The sequence below is a fragment of the Platichthys flesus genome, chromosome 15 (assembly GCF_949316205.1).
Source record: "Platichthys flesus chromosome 15, fPlaFle2.1, whole genome shotgun sequence".
In the NCBI taxonomy this organism is placed as follows: Eukaryota; Metazoa; Chordata; class Actinopteri; order Pleuronectiformes; family Pleuronectidae; genus Platichthys; species Platichthys flesus.
In genome coordinates this window covers 11314892-11330773 of record NC_084959.1, presented here as the reverse complement: position 1 = coordinate 11330773, position 15882 = coordinate 11314892, and the positions used below count along the sequence as shown (strand labels likewise).

The window sequence follows — 15882 nt, the reverse complement described above, 5'->3', positions numbered from 1 at the left end:
TGTTTGGTGTACAAGTATAATGTAAATGGATTTTTCGTGCTATACAAATATACAGCACGCAGTAGATAAATGATAGAGAGGATTCATAGTGCATATCTCTCCTGAGGGAATTCACTTGTCTTCTATGTCACAGATATATTAATCATCTCCGGGAGGGAGAGTGACAGCCTGGTAGTTTCATAAATTAATAAAGCTCTTGCTATACAACAAAGCCTTCCGGTTAATCCGAATAAGGTCATAACTCTTTTTTGCAAGTCGTCACACGTATACTGCATACTCTAAATGTTACATGCACACACGCACGCACGCACACACACACACACACACACACACACACACACACACACACCAACACACAAACACACACACACACAGAGAGAGAGAGAGAGAGAGAGCTCTACCACCGCTCTATTGCAGTATTTTTCATCGAGGAGATAGCACAGTGTTAATATTTATTATTCAGAAACAGTGGCGAGGTGTCAAGCTCAGCAGTCTGCCCACTTTTTAATAAACAGCACACTACTGAGCTAAATCATATCACAGCAACGGTGTGTGTGTGTGTGTGAAGAATCCTACTATACAGGAAGAAGAATATGTTGACGAAGAAAGGGCTTCCTTTTTAAAGTGAAAAAATGTGTCTTACAGTGGACTTAAATATTAAGAAATCTTTAATTCAATAAAGTGAACCCTGCGATCAAGTTTCTCATGATACAGAGGAAGAACAGCAAAACAAATAAAAATGAAGAAACACTTAATTTGCATTCATTGCCACAGACCGAATCATTGACCTGCATGCTGCAGGGTGCAAGGAGGGAAATGGAATTCTGAACAATTTCAGCCTGAAGCAAAGACTTTAGCTTAAAAAGAGTCAACAACCGGAGAAATTACTAATAATAGGTCAAATTTTGTTATAAATTCTTCTATATGGTGCATTCCCTACATATGGTTGTGCTTTAAAGATCATTCGATCATTGGATTGATATATTTTTTCACATTTTGAATTCATGTTTGAGTCACATCTCCTACAATCTGCTTTAACAGCATAACATCATCAGACCTCACCAAGTCAAGTGTTTGGACTTGGCTGTGCAGATTGATGAATTTACAGGGTTTGAGAAGAAAAGAGAGAAAACATTTCTGAAATTAATTTGCTGAAGGTTCTTTACTCACCTTCAGTTTGATGTGGAGTTGTGTTCATATGAATTTGATCTGAATCATCACCTACATGCCATGAATCTATTGCCCACGTACTGTCTGCATGTGAAAGGTCCGTCTGGATGGCAACAGGTTTGTATCACCTGATTGTGAGTATTAAGGATTCAATAACCAATATTTGTATATTAATAGATGGCTCATAGTCTGACAGCTGAACCCGAAGAGAGGTATCACTCCAATGTGTAGATTTCCCACAGTTTAGCTCGTTTGATTCAGGGTCACCCCTCTCATCTGTGTCAGCAGCTGCTAGTACAGTGTAACCCCCCCTGCACGCCACCTGCCCACCTCTCGCTGCTGCTGAGCATATTGGAGCATTTATTAACTAAAGAGCTGGATATTTCCCTCAGGATGGAGGAGACCCAATCTAGAGCTATTGTGACTGATGGACTTCATCACACTGAGACAGCCCGAATGCTCCCTTCTGAATGTGTCAATCGGTTCACTAACACTACATAGGGCCATACATTAATGTTGTATTAACATATAAAGAAATCAGCTTATTGTTACAATTGAGACACTTTAAGTCTCAGGAGGAAGAAGCTTATTATCTATTCAAGCTCTCAGTGTTGTTAAGGAAAAATTGACACCTGCACACCTGAACAACTATTCTATTATTTATTTGTACACATCTGCAGGAATGCAAAGCACATAATCCTTCAGTGGAGTGGCTCGTACTGTCGGGTCATAAGTGAGGATTTACAAGTCAAAATGCTGTGTAGATAGTTGCAGGTTTTCTAATATGAAAATCTCTGTTTTTCCACCTCTTCAGCAGATCTGCTTTCACTCGAGAGCCAAATTATAATGTTTGGGAGGGATGTGCTTATCACTCCCACTATAATTTAAAAGTGGAAACATGCTTATTCAAAAATACACATTTGCGTAGCCACATGCAGTCGGGTAGGTCATCGCTGTGCTGTCATTCTTTTGGCGAGAACACAATCGGTGATGCCTGTTGTTTGACCTCTGACCTCCTCACTGCAGAGATAATCCTCTTTTGGAATTCACTAATTCTGATACAGAAGGTTCGTGATAAGTTGTAAGTATGTTAGTTTTCATCATCCACACTAAGGAGGTTTACAATTTCAAATGAATAACCATAATGAATCTAATAAGCTCTGCATTGGATTGGGGAAATGTATTGCTCACTGTACTATTTAAGTGGTGCATTGCTCTGCTGCTTTTCTGTCATTGCCACAAGCTGCATGAAGATTGCAGTGATTCTGGATTTCAATATTTGATGTGGAAACTATTTTTAGTCCCTGTTAAATAAGCAGACATTTTGAAAATCTTATTTGCAATGTGAAAATTGTAATCATTATTTTTTTTCCAATTATTAAAAACAGATAAATCAATTTTGTATGTCAGGGTGATCCATATGAATAACAATACCAATATTACAGCATGAAGCTCACGTTACACAGAATGTCACAGGAGGTCTCTCCTACCTGTGGACATCAAACTTTGTAACTATGAACAGACTGAAATGAATATTTCTAAAAACCAACAGCACATGCAAAATCAACATGTACAACATTGCTGCTCAGTGTTATGTGCAATATTACTTTTTCATTATTATTTGCTACGTGTGCAACATTAATTTTATTTCAGCTAAAATAACTTTCATTCTGCTCATATACAGTATAATATTAATATCAGCTGCAATATTGCTTTTTCTCTCATAGGGAATACTTACTTTCACCTGTCATTTCCACAATTTTTTTATTGTTACTAATTTGGTCTAGTTTTAAGTAAAAAATAATTATATTCTGAACTTTGAAGAACAATCTGGCACAAGAATGTCCTTTAACACTAATAAAGTTAAATTTGATCTTATCTTGACTTACATTGGTGTTTCTTATCAAATAAGCTGTCTTTACTTCGACCAACTTTGGATTGACTTAAAAAAAAGTCTTTAACATAGTAGCACACAAAATAAGTCGGTTCCACTTGCGGGATACAAGTTATATCAACACAATTGCTCCTTTTTTTATTTGAAAAATTACCATTTCCTTTGTGTGCTTTTGTAATTTTCTTGGTTTGTAAACACTTTTCTTGTTCCAGGGCACACGATTAACAACGGCCAGGCGGACAGTGGCTGAACGACATGACAGCAGCGAGTCAGGAGATTTATTAAAGGTTTCATGGAGCCACATTAGCGATGATTTCTTAGCTTCACCCCGGTGGCCGCAATAAAGCCCCACTCCTGCCGTCTCACATGCCAGCAGGGGGTCTCTTGACAGCGACAGCAGCATTTAGTCAGCTCAGAGAGGATGTGATATGCGAATCCCTCCCGGTCTGCAACATCTGCTTAATACTGACCCATGTCCCGACGCCCCGGCAGCAGCCTCTGCCATAACATCTGTTTAAAGGTGACCCTGACCCCTGTGAGGTACCTTGGTGTATACTCGTACTTTTCTCTCGACATAGATCATTACCTGAGGCAAAACCTGAGGGCTTGCGTGCATGTGTTGAGATGCATGTGGAGTCAGAGCTCGGTGAAAAACATCTGGTTCATTGTGACCCTTTTGCCCCAAACCTGTGAGAGAGATTGCAACTTCTTCAACCTCTCTATCAGTCTTGCTGCTGGGTGGCGTCTGCTCGCTGGGTCTCCATACGCAAGGTGACATGATTGTTTTATTGTAATGAGTTTTGGGAGTTGTATACTCCCTATAAAAAGATCTGCGACTGTCACAACTTCTTCATATGTTTAAAGTTCTTTTTAAAGTAGAGCAGACGTAAATAGTAATATCAAATGAGGTCTTGCATCTGTATTCCCATGGTTCTGTAGGTTGTATACAGAGAGTATATAGGTCAGTCTGTGCACAACATTATCTTTTCTCTTATTTCATCTAAAAACAGTCCGTGTCCAGACTCTGAAGAAAAAATCCGATGTCAGTGAGAAGTGGTATACAAATGATTTAGGGACAATAACACAAACAGTCACACGACTTGACAAAGTCATAAAAAAAGGTTATTCACTGTTACTACTTAACACACAAATAAAAGAAAATTTGTGGGAGGATGTATTAAATGAAATATATAAAACCAAACTAGGCCTCAAACTAACTCAGTCGATCACATACCTCTGCCAAGGCCTGAAAGTCCCATTCAATTTAAATTGAACCACACATCCTTCTAACAAGTTTTGTGGTAATCCTGCTCATAAACAAGCCAAACAACACAAAAATGGACAGGGCGAAAATGTATCCTCCTTAGTGGATGTAATGATTGAAATAAAAGTAGCTATCATAGACTTTGAGCTGATAAAAGCAGTAATGATAATTGAACATTAGGTCCCAAAAAGAGTTCATTTTGAACTTTTAAACTCTTTGCACCATGGAGCTTCGAGATGTGAACGCAGGCATCGCTAAGAAACACGTGATGTGACCTAGCCTCTAATGGATATGACAGCAGCATCTCTTCTAGAATGTTCAGAGAGAATGTCTTATGTTTGTCCATCTCAAGCAGAGCGGAGGAAAACACTGTGAAACAGAATCATTGCTGCTGCCAGTGGAAGAGACACAATGCTTTTTGGCTCAGACTTGCAGCAATAACATAACACAAGCTGTCAGATCTGATAGTGAGTAGTGTGTGTGTTTGTCTGCACAGTGTATGTGTGCTTGAAATGGAGACCCAGAATGCACAGAGAATGTAATCTGTTCTAATTACTATGATAACTCTGCAGCTCTTTAACGAGGCACCGCCACGCAGACCGCGGAGCACCCACACACTAACTGCCACCAAACTCTGGTTTAACACAGTGCTTTCTCATCATTTGGAGCTGTGCCCTAAAACACAAAGTCTGAAATGGACAGAGCTGAAGCCTTTTATATCCTCCATTAGTTGTGCAGCAGATATAAATTAGCAGCATCACTGCAGCATCCAGCCAAAGGCCGACTAATGCCTCGCAATCCTCCATAAAGCTCACATTCCGCCATGATATACTCCTGCTACACGGATGTCACATAAAGTGAGCTTCATGGGCATTTGGACAGACACACTGTGATGTTCTGGCTCTGTGCTGTTATTACTTTCGATGTGAAACAGCACAGCTGTTATTAGTTTCATGTCCAGACTGTCAGCTCTAATGGATATGTTGTCCCACATGAAATGAGCAGTTGGATAACTTCTGCCACATTGTGTCACTTTAACAAGGCGGGAGTGCAGCAAAAGTTCTGCAGATCATCATTACAGAAATGATCAGATGATAAAGTGGAGAAAAGTTAAATAATGACGATGGTTTTAGGTTTTAGTTGCAGAATTTAATTCAAATATTCTGTATTAAAAGACCATAGGTGGGTGTGATGGCATTAAAAGTGTCTGTCCAAGAAAAGCATGGGTGCATAGTTGATTCAAATTACATGAGTGGCTCTTTACTGTCGTATCTCCACTGAGGAGTCTGGAGTGAGGCAGGTGAGATCTGCTCAAAGGGCTTCAGAGTGCTCACTACTGAAGGGATCAATTCATTCACTGATATTAACATCTAATGTCACAAACTCAAAGTCCTTCTAATATTCTGGTGGCTACGGGGTCGCACTCTAAAACTCTAGTGGACTCGAAAATATATATATATACTATACTGCAGCTAGCCACAAGGGGGTGATTATCATCCTAATTATTATTGAATGAGTTCATGTGAACCTGAACCTTCAGTTATTTAATTTTTTCTGTTTCGAGGATGTAGATCGGACTTCTTCTGAATGTTGTGTTCAGGCTTCCGGTTATTGTGTTGTCTCTTTTTCATAAATGTACCGAAACTGTGTTTTTTCCCTGGAACCCACCAATTGAGTCACAATGAAGCCTGACAGAGATGAGACACTCTTAACTTTAAACTACGGTTGCTCTACTTTGTTTTTCTCCACAGATAAAATGTGGCAGCATGCCGTCCTGACATTTGCCGACTGTGACTGTAGAAGATCTTAACCGGGGGCTCACCTGCCTGATCACCTTTGGCCTGAACTTTGGAAAAGTCAAAGACGTGCGGCTTGATGATCTCAGCGTGTTCATGGGCTCACGAGGGGAACCTTCCTTCAAAGTAAAGCTTGTAGACATCAAAGCCTTTCTCTGCACAAATTCTCTGTGATGGCATCTTGAAGCACAAGAAACAGGTGTGTGCGTGTGTGTGTGTGAGTGAGTGTGTGAGTGAGTGTGTGTGGTTGTTGGCTACACATGGTCAGCACAATTACAGGACATCAAAGGCTACTAACACCTCTGCTGTCCCCGGGTCGATTCCTCCAAAGTGAATCATCCTGCAAGGTAAATGGAGACCTGGGCACACAGCACACTGCAGAGGAGGAAGAGGAGAGGGGAGGATGAAGAGGGAAATCATGATGAGTTGAGGAGCCTGTGTACAAAGGAGAAAAGTGGCTGAGGAAAAGATTAGGATTGATGGCGAGATGGAGAGGAGCGGCTCCGACTGGAGGAGTGAAAGGAGGCGACCGGAGATATGGGCAAGTGAATCCGCATCATAAAGGAGAGGAATGGATTTGCATATGGAGCGACCGATACCTTGGAGACAGCCGCGGCTCTCACAGCTGGCAGACTGACAGCACTGGGCAGGTGTGCGGCTCGGCACCGTGGCACATTCAGAAAGTGACACTTAGCGAGAGTTGTGTGTGTTTGCACGAGAGTGTGTGTTAGTCTGCAGGTGGAAGGTCACCATTCATCTCAAACAGCCCTTTGTGCATGTGCCTTCAAAAATAAAAAGATGCACTGTATCACTTCTCCCTCTTTTCATAGCACATTCATCTGTATCCTTCATTCTAAATCCCCAAATGTTCTCTCCTTTCTTTCCAAAAGTAACTTTTCCGACTGAACAGTGAACATTTGGCATTGGTGTGTTCAAACCACATAAGAAACCCATTTTCGTGTTGTGCCACTTGTGGGAGTTTGACTGCATTTGTGTTCACTTGCACAAGTCACTGATACTTGTATCCAGGCGAATATCGCAGGTCAAACTTCACCACAGTTGAATTCCATGTGAAGCCACATTTGTTTGCTTTGCCACAGTAAGAGAATATTTCGTTCGCCACCTAGCTCACGCAGATCGGACGTGAACGGGAGGTGAAGGTTCGCTACAGCCGTGTGTGTGTGTCCGTTTCCTAACGCGAGTTCACACAACCCCTGGATGTTCGCTGTAACTCTATGGAAGGAGGAGAAGAGCAGAGGCTATGACTCTCCACCATCTTTGTGTCCTTGAACTTACCGGGTCCAACTTCCTCGCTCACGTTCTCTCAGGCCCTCTTTCTATATTTTGATACAGATCTCGCCTTCTATTTCTGTCACATCAGGACGTCAGTGATCAAGACATCATATCAGAACTTGTGTGACTTGTCGTGCTGCCGCTTGGTAAAGACATTGAATATTCTTCCTTTTATCTATGAGTGGATCAATCAATATTCCTTCAGCTCATTTTAAACAGGCAGCACAAAACCAGCCAGAACAAGCCAAGATATTCTATCGCCCTCTTCAATTCAGTACGACATTCTCGGTGTGCCTTTTCTGGTCTGGGGCTTAACGAGAAACATTCCGAACAAAGTTCAATTCAGGGTCATTCAATGTTGAGCAGAAAGCACCATTAGTTTCCTTTGAAGAGTTTTCAGGGACACCTCCTCATCCTCTTTCCTGTGAGAAACCTACTGACGAATCAAATATTTATGACAGAAAGTAAAATAACTGAGGGCAGGAGAAAGACAAAAAATGCTTAGAAAGCATGAATGTGGAGAGAGTCTCAACTGTGGCCCTGAGAGGCTTTTGGTATTTTTCTCAGTGATGGTATTGAAGCTTTTCTTTGATGCGTTTCTATAGACATGAATGTGTTTTATATGTGGAACATGATTAGCCCTGTAACTCTGACGATATGGACAAGGTGAGTGTGAACACGGTGGTGGGTTTGTGTGGCAGCTCGTTGGACTATATGCTGTTTAATCTTTGCATAGCTTCAAATCCACCGCTGCCTGTCATCGCACCCGTCTCCTCCTGTGACTCTTCTTCCGATCTAACGAAACAATACAGACGGGAAAAACTTTCCGTGAATTCGAGGTAACACTTTTGTGACTGATAGCTGCAGCGTGTACTTGACGGTATAAGGAAGCAACAAAAAAAGAAACAGCATTATTAACCATTTCTGTGTGATCTTCCTTGACCCTCCCCCCCCCCCCTCCCTCCCCCCCTCCCCCCGGTCTCAGTTCACACGACGGCTCTGATTGATGCGGTGGTAATTGAGTTTTTTCCCTGACCCCTCACTTTTCATCAGAAGAATCACGCCCCAGCTGCAGGAGGTCCAGCGTCTCCAGGCTGTGTTTATTCCTGACAGGCGGGCTGATTGCAGCTGCTTTCTTCAGTCGAACATGACGTCTTATTGCCATTACCTAATTCCCCCCTCAGTCATCATCCTCTGACTCGCTGAGAAGGGTGAATACCTCTCTCTACTGCCGATCAGGCTCAGCCGCATCCACACCCCCTCTCAGTCGCTCCCTTTTCACATTACCATAGCCCTCTTCATGTGCTCCAGCTTTCTCTTTTTTTTTTTACATTCATGCATCAGTCTGATGCAGGTGGAGCAGAAATGATGGAAGTGGCACAGTCGAGATTTAAAGGATTTTTCACTTCACCACCACCGGCATGGTCCCAACCAGAGCCAATACCTCAAATCTGACCACAAGAGCTAACAGCTTGTGAATAGTGAACACCAACTGCAGATGCTATTACTCTGTAATAACACATGCATGCTTGAGTCTCTCCGTTTTGAGAATTTCTGAATTATAGAGCTATTGCTTCTTTTACTTTACCATATCTAGAGCCACTAAATATGACCACAAGGATGAATTTCAAATAATAAGTGAGGGTTGATTCATGACGTGACCCTGGACACAAACTTCCAGAAATCATCTCCTCCAAGTTTAGTGTTGAGTAAAGTGTTTTTCAAGCTCCGCCCGCGGCAACATCCACTCTACTGCGTTTTCCCTCGTTACTCTTTTTCCCTTGTCACTCAATCTTGATTGACTGAGACTTTTAACCTCTTATATTGTGTATCACAGGTAGAGCTGCTGTGTCGGCCTGGCGTGAACCATCAGCTAACACGGAAAAAACAGAGGCTGAAAGCCTGGACAAATTGGATGGCATCATAACAGCACCACCACCATGGACTGCAGAGCTAACACACAACATGAATTATTCTCTTTAGTAGAAATTCACGAACATGTCTCCATTTGCCTCTGTTTTTATGAGTGTGGGTGGATATTTGTGAATTCAGACAAAAGCTGAAGTGCTTGTGGTGCATCGGCTCAGAAACACTGAGGTCGAACAAGAAACACGCTGATTTAGAAAAAAATAGAAGCAGGCTTGCAGAGATGTGTTTTGGCAACTATTTATTCAACAAGTTCCATTTTATACATGAGAACGAACCTCTAAATTAACCATAATAAATCCCACAGATAACACCTCCGTCACGCTGCTATATATCGAGTCAAGCCCTCTTAGTACAGCTTGATACGAAAACCCTCTCACTAACGTGTCTACAGCTCTAATCCTGAACTTTTGACCGTGGATATTTTATTTTCAGTGAGTGACAGTGCATTACAACTCCTTCCATCTAAAAACCCATGATCTTAAAGATGTGTGTGGCTACAAGAAAAAAAAAGACACAAGAGCACAAGAGGACAACAGAATTGAACTGTTTACGTACCTTAAGCTAAAATCAGCTGATATCGTGTTTCCAACACCACTCCGATCATTATCGAAACTTGTGATCAGTTGCAGCGTATTTCTAAATCGCAGTATTTCAAGTCGGTGGTCATATATATATATAAAAAAAAAAAATACAGCGTCTTGAGTCTTAAATATCCCAATGACAGAGCTACTGCAGAATCACTGAATACACTTTATTAACATCGTGATGATCTCAAACTCAACAGATACACGGTGGCGTCGGCATCACGGGGACGAGCAGAGGGACAACTGCCCACAGCCCCCCCCCCAACTAAAATAATCCAAATCCAAATCTCTGAATGAAAAATATTCCTGAGATGCAAAAAAACCAAACCCAAACAGATAATCATGTCATCAATATCACTGTGACAATATGGAGATTGGGGCTGATTGATTTTAGTGTCAATATTGCAGTGTGCTAAAGCCAAACTGTACAGGAGAGACATACACCAGGTCAGAGACAGGACAGGAATGAGCCATGTCATGATATCAGCACTGAACACAACCATTAACAGCATGAGTTAAAAATAAAATGTAAAACGAGTACAGTGAAACAGAAACAATGGCCGATACATCCACATGCATCCCTCTTCACTCAGGGGTTCGGAGTGGACTTGATAATTTCCTCAAGCTGGGAACATTATTCTGGGAGCAGATGTGCTCCTGCAGGATGAATACACATCGCCGCATCAGCAAAGTGGAGTTTGGACAAGGTTCAATTATCCCACCAGCTCATCCAATGTCTTTAAAAAACAGCAGACAGGCGGGAGGAGAAGACCGGAGCAAACCGGAGGAGCAGTCGCAAGGCACAAATAAACAGGGCTGCACATTCCCATCTCAGTGTTCTGGAGATAAAAGTAAATCATTTAATAAGGTGAGGATATCACTTAGTGCACTTAGTCAATATTGACAGCAGCTTGAACTATAATAAATTGCGTTTTCATTATTGTTGTCTGTGCCTGGAGCATGCACATGGTTCCTGCTGCTGTGTGGTGACGGCAGCTTTTAATCCGCCGAAACAGGAATATCTATTAATACAGCACAGCCTATGAATCAAGCCCATAATAGAGAAGATGTGTTATGTGTGTTTAAGTCTGTGTTTAGAAATGTGAGCATTGAAACAGGAACAACTCAGCAGACATTTGGTCTTTGATCAGGTCCGTTTGTGCCTTCAACATGAAAATAATTCCCAAAATAGTTTCCAATTTCATGCACAAAAATTACTGGCAGTGTGCACGATTCAATCTGCAGAGACCTCGGCCGTGTCCCTCCCACATTCAGCCCCGAGAAAGTGGCTTCAATTGGAAGCAGGAAATTAACCGGAGACGGGTCTATAGAGCGAACTTGTGCCCAATGACAATGCCAGCATGAGTTCGGCCACCGTCTCACCGCCTGGGGGGGAATTAGAGGCCCGCGATGTCCTAACGGATGCACACAGGAAATCAATGAGGCGACAAGTTTAAAGCTCAGGTTGAACGCACGACAGCGAAGAAGCGGGAATAACTGACCCCAGGATGTGACAGAACTACAGGAGGTTCTATCGTAGGTAAATATACTGCAGGTTGGTGTGGGCCAGGCAGGTGAAAATACAAAGATGCAGGTTTGGTCTCATGACTGTCACGTGAAAACACATATTTACAAAGGGATTTCAAGAAAGAAGAAACACACATTTCACCACAAAAAATACCCATCAAATGAGTCTGAGTGCATAATGTCAGTGAATGGCACCGGTTTCATTTCGTCACTGAAGACCTGGTGATTGGTGAGTTTTCATTCAATATAAAACTTCCTGTTCCTCTCACGTCACAATCAACAAATCCATTCGGCTGCTCTCCAAAATCCGACGTAAAGCAACGGGGCGGGGGGGGGGGAAATGTGAATTTGAGACATTAAAAGAAAAAGAAGACATCGGATCATTGTGATAAATGTATCTATACACACGGGATAAAAAAAACGTTTCAGACCAGAACCAGTCTAGAGAACTTGACGTTTTGTGGCGAGGTGGACGTCGTGGCTGTTGATGGTAAATTGACTGAAGTGCACATTTTCATATGCAAGTTAAATCCTGCATCAGTGTCAATAAGCAGAAACTGAGCAGACAGATCACATGACTCCGGATCCTCTTGATTTGCTCCGGCGCCGCTCGGGTTCAAACACACGGACCAAGACCTTACTCGCTGACCTCATTTGCATAATGTTGTAAATTGGCCACTGAATTGGAGACAGCTGGACCCACTTTTTTTTATCGCCCTTGGTAATAATTAGCTCCCTTAAGATTAGCGCCTCGCATTTAAGTCTTTCATTTCAGAGGCCAAAGTGTTTATCACTCGTGGCGCAGGAGAGTAAATCTGCAGACTTCCTGCAAAGTGATGAAAGACCCGGAACTGGGACAAGGAAGAAGAAACGTCTCCCTCGGATATGTCTTGTTAGGTTGTTTATCTTTGTTTGTGCACAACTTCATCCTTATTTTAATATTTCATCGTATCTGATTTGCATTTTAAGTATTTAGTAAAGACAGATGAACGCTTCCTCTATTTCTTTCCACAAAAGCCCACTGCACAGGACACCATTTATTCTTCTTTAGTTGTAGTTGTTGTTGTTGTTAATCATATTTCCTAGACACCATCCTTTGAGATGTGCAGCACCTGTGAGAGCGTACCACCAACACAAGAAGCCAGCGTTCTCCGAAGTGACAAATGCCCTCACTTTGTGGTTCTCACCTATGGAGGACGTCAGCTCCGATAAATGAAGGATGATAAAGAACCAAACAAAAACATGATAATGTGTATTACGAAACTTTAGTTCTCACACATTATATACATGCCTTGTGCCAAAACAAAAATACATTTCTTTAAAAAGAGTTCTAATAAGGATTATGCAATGAAAAATGAACAAAAAATAAAATGAAAGCAAACTGATTAAAGGTGGCTAATATACAAATTTGAAGGAATACGGAAAATCCAGAATCCAGAACAGCAATTTTCACAATCAACCACATTTTTAGCAGACACAATATACAGCAGGGAGCTAAAAACCACTTCAACCAAAAATATTAAAAAAAAACATTTTTCTTTCAATAAAAAAAAAAACAGAACATGAATTAGCTTACACTTAAAAAAAGAAGATGCACCATATGAACTAAGAGAACTAAATCAAACAGCCTTGTGATCTTTCCACGACCCATCTGATCAGAGGAACCAGCTCAAAGATGATCCAGTAATAGAAACACTGTTTCTCTTTCAGACATTTTTGTGCTTCTATGTTTTGTCGTCAGTTTCTAGTTTTGGAAAGGAGGCCCCTGCACATCTATGACCCAACACTACCCTTTCTTTCCTTTTTTTTTTTTTTAACTTTTAGCCTGAAGACCCCATGAAATGGAAATTAGCATCAGACAGGATGTCCGGAGTCTTTAGCCTGAGAGACACACGCCACTGAGGCAGAGATGCTAAACGTTAGCGAGCGATGGAAACATTGACTTCGAGCGGTTGTCAGGCAGTGCATGTTCATGTATTGGGGCTGTAGCTCAGACACATTGTTTCCCATTAAATATCCGGACTGTGGCAGCCCTATTTGATGCATGCTCACTCGTGCCTCATGCTCGCGCTATGGTCCACAACATGTCTACCATCCATGCAGCCCGCTGTGCCATGCAGTGTAGGTCTTTCTCTCACACGAGAATCTACCTTTCACTCCATCGTCTGCGTAGCTGTCACCTGGACTGCTGAGAATGACCTTCGAGCGTGTGCATGTGTAAACCCGTTGACTGAGGGCCAATGGGAGGATCAGCTGCAGTAGCTTCTCTTGCTAGCTTCTCCAGGATTACCAACCCTAGCTTTAATTCGACATCAACCCTCTTGCACATACTGTGATTGTGTTCTTCAGCCTGTATTATCCGTTGATGGTTCACTTCACATTTCATGGGGTCCTTCGGGCTTGAAAACAATGATCACATTAACAAAAACAAAAGTCTTGAAAAAGTGGAAAAGCTAAGCTCACTCCGAAACAATTTGTACAGCTTTTAGAGAGGAGACTGAAACACCTGAACCCTCGATGTGAACAACAAACTACTGTTAAGCTGTCAAGAGGACACTGAAGATGTTTTCGCTAAACTGCAGCCTGGCACAGTGCAGGAATATACAGACAAAAGTACATAGCGACAGCAGGTTCAGCAAATGTGTATTTTTTTTTTTTATATATAGTTGATTGAGTTTATTCGATGGAATGCTTCGTCTAGTATCCTTCATATATTTTTGGTGTGTATTCTCTGCTCTAAACAATACCAACAATACCTTTTCATTAACCCTAGCCTAAGAATGAAAATCATATTACACACGCATCTGACAAACCTCACTACAGTGTCACACAAAACCTTCTTCGTATCTTACAAGGGGGTCAACTGTTTAATTACAAAGTCTATTTAGAGGGGATGGGGTCGGCGGGGGGATGTGGGGTCGGGGAGGGGGGGGTGTGGAGGGTCTAAAAGTACCATATTCAGTGTGATAGACATGTATAAGGCGTAAAAACAGCACAGATCTTCATTCAAATAAAAAGACGCAATGCATAATACAAAGCTGTGAGTTAAGCAATGAAACGATGGTCCAAACCATCGAAGAAGCATTTACATTGCTACCGACAGACGATACATGAAGGCATTGACAGAAGTTCAATGGCGTCTGTATTTTTAGGCACCGTGTTGATGTGAGACATGAAATGTGTGTGTGTGTTTGTGTGTGTGTGTGTGAACGAAGGGGATTTCGTGTGTGTTTGGATGTCTGCCTGGGAGGGAAGGACGTACGAGGGGACACGCGAGAAGCAGTCATGGCAGATACACAGATTTCCAGGAACTCATGTCAAACGATGAGGAACACACGTGACAAAACTTGGGCAGCGACGGTGGAGCTGCCTGTGAAAACTGGCTGTCAAAAGAAACGGAATACGAGAGGAAGAAATAAAGGACGAGGTGTAAGTGAAAGAAAGGGGCTTGACAAAAAATGGCAATAACACTCGGGGAACTTCTCTATCCGTGGACTGCCTTGCGGGTTCCTGGTGGTCGCGACGGGGCAGTGGTCAGAGGTGGAGAGGAAGAAACAGGGGCCGAGACAGAAAGAGAGAAAAAGAGATACAGAGACCGAGAGAGGAGAAGAGGGAGAAGGAGAGAGCTGCCTAGCTCTCCCTGCAGTCTAAATGAAGTATTCTTTCTTTTCTTCTGCGTGTGCATGGTTGCCCTCAGCGTTGATGATGGCTGTGTCGGCGTCGGGCGCATCGTCCGCTCCTTTGGCTTCGTTTGTCAAGTACGTTCCTGAGGAAACGAAAAAAAAACAAACAAATCTGTATCGAGGAAAACAAATACCGAGCAGCCCTGCGTGGTGTTTGCTTCCTGAGGCGAAAAACACATCTGAAGACAACATCAGTAATGCTGCATTATTCATATAGGGAATGAGGAGCTCGGATAGTGACGAGTGTGTTAATAAAGCAGAGAGAAGGTGTGTGTGTGTGTGTGTGTGTGTAACTCAGAGTTTCACCTCCAAATAACGTGATGCAGCTCTCTGATTAAAAAGCATGAGGGCTGAAAACTGACTATTAACTTTGAAGCCAAAGCTTCTCTCTCTTTCGAAGAGCTGCTAAATGTTCAAGCCAATTAAGTCATATGTCACGAACTCCATTGTATCACTGAGCATGTGCGTTAAGAGTATGATACAGGGACTGTGTGACCTTATAAATCACCTCTTAATATCACAGTAAAGCTAAAGTTTGAAGGCTGCAACTAAGAATTCATCAACTCATATATTAATTCATCACATTTTTCATTGAATTCCACATCGTTCCACATTTCTGCATTGTCTAAAAATAAGAAAACCGAAAAAACAATGTCCTATATAACGACGTGTCCCGAACATTAATGTCTCCTGTCCATCAGTGCTTCTTTTATGTGCATGACTCAAGCCTTCTTCTCCACTG

The 15882-nt window shown here is 42.1% G+C and overlaps 1 protein-coding gene across 3 annotated transcripts in view; it reads right to left on the bottom strand.

Moving 5' to 3' along the window:
* Positions 1 to 12705: 12705 nt before the first annotated feature.
* Positions 12706 to 15882, bottom strand: part of cadm2a (cell adhesion molecule 2a) — a 189634-nt gene continuing 186457 nt past the window's right edge. For all 3 annotated transcript variants that reach the window (XM_062406362.1, XM_062406364.1, XM_062406363.1), the window contains one exon: positions 12706 to 15223. In XM_062406362.1, coding sequence (XP_062262346.1) covers positions 15105 to 15223 — 119 coding nt within the window. In that variant the 3' untranslated portion in view covers positions 12706 to 15104. The remainder of the gene's footprint in view (positions 15224 to 15882) is intronic.